Below are 6,716 nucleotides of genomic sequence, written 5' to 3'. Positions count from 1 at the left end.
GGATTTACCATCACATTATATCGCCCCATGGCTGAAAGAGCAAACATGTTTGGCGGGACGAGGATTCGAACCCGTGACCCTCAGATTGTGAGCCATGGATTGGAAAAGGACAAGATGATTTTGATATTTGAGATAGTTATGGCTGGATAAGAACTAAAGTATTTAAATGCTTATGGGTTGAGCACAAGCAAATTTTGGTATTTGATATAGCCATGAATTGGAATAACTCCCATCTTGAGCTTGAGTTTGACCTTGCAAATTGAAAGTAGTGCTGAAAATCAGAATATTTAATAAAAATTAAAAAAGTGTTATTTCTATATAAAATTACTACTTTTAAAATTATTTTCTTTCAAAACTTCTTTCCCTAACTTGATTTGTTGCTAGTGGCAGGGCAAATACAATTCTGAATTGTGTTTCCAGGAATATCGAATATATATCTAGAGAGGTTATCATTTCATTGTACAAGTCACTGGTTAGGCTTTGTTGGGAGTAATGTCTTCTTTCCTGGCTCCTTACTTTACAAAGAACACTGAATTGTTGGACTGGATTCAAAGGAAGGTTGTTAGGATGATACACAAGATAGAAAGATTGTCATATGAGGACAGGTTAAAATCACTTAAATTCTTCTCTTGCAAAAAGAAGAGTTAGAGGGTATCTGATTGAAGTGTTCAAAATTAAGGGAATTGACAGTATTAATTTCTTCATATTTAATGGTAAGAATTGTAGTACAAGAGACAAATATACATTTACAGTTTTACTTTTCTAACAGAGTGGTTGAACTTTGGAATGGGTTGCCTTCAGGTATGGTGCATACACTAAATTTAAACAAAATCTCAAAAACTATTTAAATGATTAGGGTTGGACACTTTCTTGAAGTGGATGAGCCAGCCTTAATAAACTAAAAGTGTCATGATATAAAAGACTGTTTAGTTTAGATATTATTGATTAATTTCTTTTTCTGAGTGAATATTTTATTATTGTTTAGTTTTCGTTATAATAAGAATTAAAAGCAGACGATTGTAGGAAGTTTTGTTAATTCATTGATGTTGAGACTATTGAACCTCACGTGCAATATATTGATGCTGAGAATATAGACGGCAGACAGATGATTAAGTGGTAAAGATATAAATAGCAAGAAACGAGCGGAAAGAGCAGACAGATAATAGCAGAAGAAAGTAAAGTTACAAAAGAAAAAGTTAACTACCATAGAAGTGATAGGCATAACGATTGACATAGGCCTAATGTTTAATACGTTTAGAGTAAGACTAACAGTAGAAAAAGGAGATAAGAAGAACTTATTCCATCAAAGCATGGTTCTAAACTAATTGAATCAGCATGAGTACACTTTGACAAAAGGAACAGAGGATATTTAGAAGAAAGAAAACCAAATGATTACAGTAACTCACACCACAATTTTAAGTGAATCACACACAGAATACTAGTGTGATAGTAATAGAGAAGATAGTTTGGCTTGTCAACTGAAATTCTAAAGTAATTAAATAGGCCTAAGCAAACTTTTTACAAGAAGAAGAGAACTACATATATGGTGGTTCTCTATAGCACGAAGAATTTATTGTACACACGGTAACTTGTTCTGAATAAATATATTATTTTGAAAACAAGTGAAGTGCGTGCTGTTTATTCATCATTGAATTTATCGCTAACAAGTCACAGACACCTGCTATAGAAGAATCCTAAGCACAACTACAACATAGTATGTATTTATACTATTATGAAATATAAGTAAAAGCCTTCTATTTTGACAACTGGCAAAAAAAAAGAGAAAGAATTATATATTTTAAATTCTGACAAACAGATCACTTGATGTCCTTAAATGTCATGCATGTTAAATTTAAAAAATCTTTCAAGACAGTGATCATGACCTTGACAATGAAGCACTAGCATGGACAGCATACTAAATATATTTTAAGTTATGTATGATACATTTTGATCTTAAAATTGTTTTATGAGAAGATAAGCAAGATACAACATGGCAGTATAGTTCCATTACATACAAGACAATCTTGTAAACTAAAACACTGTATATTCATGCACAACTATAGACTATCAGTGGCATATTAAGGATTACAAGAATGGAAAGTTTCCTAATCAGATGCTAATACCTTTGATGCTTCAAAGCAAGCACTAATGATGCATGACCCAGTAGACTTCAGAAGGCATATTAAAATAAATATTACAAGATATTTGAAAAAAATTCATCATCTCCAATTTATCAAAGGTAGATTAACTTCAAAATTGCATTTTAATGGAACTTTGATAATGCAAAGTTAAAACTTGGGATAACTGTCTAAGGCTATACTGAAAACTATTATTAAAAAAAGTGGTGGGGGGGATTCCACTGTTCCAGGCAACTTAGAAACACCCCTTGAATATGCTACTTTATACACAAGGCTTACAAGTTATATAACTGTTGTAACCCTATACTATAGTCAATGCATCATGTTTTGAAATTATAATTTTGACTCTCCCAGCCATCCAAAATTTCTATTTTTTCATAAATTATTTTTCAAATTAGAAACATTTCACTGCAAATCACAACATGGCACGTTATCTATTTCCTATTGTATCACTAGGAAAAATACCATAATGCACCAGTGAATTGTTTCACCCATACTTTTCATCTTTATTCAAAAACCATAATAAATTGCTCCATACAATTTAAAATCATTAAAACTTACATTTTTCACTTATTAACTTACCTCCCGATAGCAACTGTTGTTGTTCAATTTCTTTAATAATATTGCTATGTAGTAGTCTCATGGATTGCTGAACCACTGCCATAATATTTCTCAATTGTGTTAATAATATAGACCTGTAAAGATAATAGTTGTACAATTTATAAATTAAAATTCAAAAGTAAAAATTTAACAAGATGTATAACACTCACTTCTACTTGAACTACTTATTTAACAATAATTGAATATTAATAGTAGTAGTAGAACAGTACAACTTACAAGAAATGCTTGCATTAGCCACTCAATTGCTCATAGCCTATGTTGAATTAACTCAAAACTTGTTATAAAAATTAGCTAAAACTAACGTGCTAAGGCTAAAGTAAACTTAGCGTTGTTATACCAAACCGTACGCTCACGTACCACTTTTAGTTAATCAGTTTTAACTTTTAAACTAAAAACAAACGTACTAGTAATACTATAGTAATAGCTGCGCACACGTAGAAAATAACGAAAAAGAAGTCTACTACTTTACAGGTTTCGACAAGTAACCTAATGTCACTAACACTGTAACAGTAATACTAAGACTACCAACAGAAGAAAGCCCTCCTATTCTTAACTTACTTTATCAGATACTAACTAACTTAGCCCAAACCTTTAACACCAGTTGCCACTGAACAAAATAGTTAATACATTATACAGTGAAGTAATCTTAACGAGTAATAGACAAATAACTTATATTTTACTTGATTAACGTGAAGACACTATTTACAAAAAATAATTTTATATACGCTTTTCACACAGACTCAAAAATACGGCTGTCACACAATACTATCATTGTTACAAAAATACAAATATTTGAATAAAGGCACACGAAACTTCAGCTGACACAATAATAGTGATACATCAACATATACATCTGAAGTTTAAACTGCAAATACCAATAAATACCCGGATGAATGCTTACACATCAGCTGGACGAAGTCTCTACACCAGGTGTTTTCTGTAACTAAACAATTATAATAATAATAATTAAAACATGTATAGTAAAATAATTAATAATAATTATTATTTTTTTAGAAAATACAATTTTCTTAGTTTCTAGATATATTTTTAAAAAACTTACCTTTTGAATATTATAACAAGATCCAAAAATGTTTCTTATTCAATCATAACAATTAACTACTCTCATATTTTTACTTATTTCACTTTATGTTTAAATAGTATTGTTTAATTTTTTATTTTCTTAAAAGAGTATTATGTTATAAAGTGTAACGAACTTGTGCTCTTTGTATATTGGCTCATTTGCATAGCTGTCTCTGGGACTGGCATGTGGGCTCCCATCTCTCGTTAATTTTCCCTCTGCATTTTTCGAGAAAGTGTTAAAAAGAAGGCCCTTATAAAAATAAGTTAGCAAAATGATTTACCATAAATGATAGGAAGAAAGTAAACACATAAAGAAAAGCTCAAAGGCTCATTTATTCCGAAGAATGTTCTATTATATTTTATTACTTTTTCTTTTCTTTTTGTATGAGCTAAACCTTTATTATAGTATTCTTAATATCCTGCTTATTGTTTTAGAGTAACAGTATTTTTTACATTGTAATCTATTTATAGAACTATAACTTTCAATATTGTAATTTGCTTACTATCTATCCACATAGTATTTTAAATAAGGCCCCAATAAAGCCTTACTTGAGGTTATAATAATATTATTTCCCTTCGCTTCAGAATTCCTATAAATAGATTTCACAACAATTACAGATCTTTTTACCACAACTAACCACTCAGGAAAAGATGCCAGAATTATAGCAGTGATGTAATCTAGATCATCTTCTTTCTCCACAACACTGGTGATGATGTGATCCTTGTACACAAAGTAAGTCTATTCTAAATTTCCATATCTCCAATGTATTATATATATAATGAATTTATATTAATCTTTCAAATTGTTGCTCAATCATCATATATTTTGTCCTGGAATTACAGGTCATTCACCCCCATTCTTTTTGGAGTTGTATTATAAACCTGAACCTCTAGAAGGTTTAATTAATTCGTGATAATCCTAGACTTGTATGTCACTTAACCTATAATTATTAGTCAACTTTATTTTGAGTTGTATTTTATTCCTGATCTCTCTGGAGGTATAAGTCATTTCTGAATTGTATTATAATGTCCATAGCCAACCAAATAGGAAAACGAAAAAGAAAAAGGTATCCAGTCATTCTGGCATTAAGTTGCGGGTTATTTCTGACCTCCTCTGTCCTCATCTTATCATAAATGATAACTCTATGATCATAGGCGGCGGAACTGGGAAGCACTGTGAACACTTATCCTTAAATTTTGATTCGGTAGTATTGTGCCTTTTTGAATGGAGAATAGAGATTTGTTATTAATTATCAGGGAAAGTTGCTATTGCAACTTTGAGTAAACGATCACACTTAACATAGCAAATAAGGTGCCCCCAGTCGTCGGTGCTCCACCAAATTTAAATTTATGCCGATGTCTATGCCTGTGATTGGTAAATGTAATGTCTCATCATCCTAGAGTAGGTGTACACAATATATTATTTTAGTGTATACGATGCCTAAGCACGGTAGAGTTTATCGTACAATTTCAGATAATCTTAGAGTTGGCGTGCTACATACGTTAGATCACCCTAAAGTTGATGTCTAAATTTGTTTGTTTGTTTGTTTGAAGTTAAACACAAAGCTACACAATGGTTTCTAGCGTTATACGTTCGTAGACATGCCGCTGTACCACTGGGGAGGGCATAATGTCTAAATAAACATCGAATTAGTATACATAACGTTTAATCATCCCTGATTTAGTGAATACGGTACGATATCTGATATCCGTAGGGTTGATATCATAGCTGTGCGCTCTACCTCTTCAACGAAGCGTCGCTATTGCTACCGCTACAGCAAGAACAATACAGTGGCGTTACTACTGTCGCTACATATTTATAAATATAGCGGTCCTATCGCTACCGCTACTTTTGAAACTGACATTTTTCATGATAATTTGTTTTGTCGATGGATATATGTAAAAATGAAAAACGCAAATTTATTGGTAAATGGTAATGCCTTATTGTTACAATAATATAATACAGATTTCTCAAAACAGCCTATTTATGTTTGTAAATGAGGAGAAAAAGGTAGCTAACAACCATACATCCTTCGTTACGTTCAATGATAGTACTTAAATAACACAACCTAAAAAAATACATGAATATGACGACAGTAATAATAATAAAGTTCACAACACCAATTCAATCACGTGACACGTTTGATTGTATTTCGTATGCAAAATATAGTGTTGTTACGACAGTGGGGGGTCACGTGACCCTAGTAACACGTCATATTCTCGAAGGATCCTGAATGCTCGAGCGTTTACTAGATTTCGATATTCTTTTATATATAAGACGGTCAAGACGTGACGGCAACAATGTAATGTGTAATTGAACTGCGGACAGAGAGACGTATTGTTGAGTCGAGCACGTGAGACGTTCGTTGTGAATTATAGCGTTTGTTATAGCGCGACTGTGGAAATTAAGTGTATTGCAAAGTTGTATTCAGAAAGAATAAGCCAGTTTTACTTAAGAAAGGACTTGTGTCGCTAAAGTTTCTTCGGAAAGAATTTTTACGGAAAAATTAACTAACGACCAGAGACGTAACAGTGTAAATATATTATAAAAAATGCAATATACAAAATCATATAATACTATAATATGTATTATACATCACAATTGCTAATAATACGTATGTCTGGGATTTTCTTAGCTAATTACCCGACATGAAATATAAACTAGCAGGTTCATATGAATATCGCATTATCAAGTGAAACGTGTTAACCAAAAAAAGGTTTTGCTAGAATTTTCCAGATTAGGAATTTAATAAAACATTTAACAGTACTTCTAAACTAAATTTTTCATAAAAATAAATTAATCAACATTCTAAATTAATATTAAATTAAACTGAACATGTAAACATTAAATATAACAGTATTATATGTATTGTTACG

The 6,716-nt window shown here is 31.3% G+C and overlaps 1 protein-coding gene across 8 annotated transcripts in view; it reads right to left on the bottom strand.

The window, feature by feature from the left end:
- Positions 1 to 3,611, bottom strand: part of LOC106471904 (eukaryotic translation initiation factor 4E transporter-like) — a 68,651-nt gene extending 65,040 nt beyond the window's left edge. For 4 of the 8 annotated variants that reach the window (XM_022400520.1, XM_022400526.1, XM_022400521.1 and 1 more), the window contains exons 1-2: positions 3,500 to 3,611; positions 2,721 to 2,833 (exon numbers count right to left, since the gene is read on the bottom strand). In XM_022400520.1, the coding sequence (XP_022256228.1) occupies positions 2,721 to 2,833; positions 3,500 to 3,531 (145 nt within the window). In that variant the 5' untranslated portion in view covers positions 3,532 to 3,611. Of the gene's footprint in view, positions 1 to 2,720; positions 2,834 to 2,975 lie in introns of all 8 variants that reach the window. The other 4 variants (XM_022400522.1, XM_022400523.1, XM_022400524.1 and 1 more) reach the window with 4 other exon arrangements.
- Between the last annotated feature and the right edge of the window lie 3,105 nt (positions 3,612 to 6,716).

The sequence above is a fragment of the Limulus polyphemus genome, unplaced genomic scaffold (assembly GCF_000517525.1).
Source record: "Limulus polyphemus unplaced genomic scaffold, Limulus_polyphemus-2.1.2 Scaffold4956, whole genome shotgun sequence".
Taxonomy (NCBI): Eukaryota; Metazoa; Arthropoda; class Merostomata; order Xiphosura; family Limulidae; genus Limulus; species Limulus polyphemus.
Note: the sequence above shows the minus strand (reverse complement) of the source record. Positions and strands in the feature narration are given on the sequence as shown.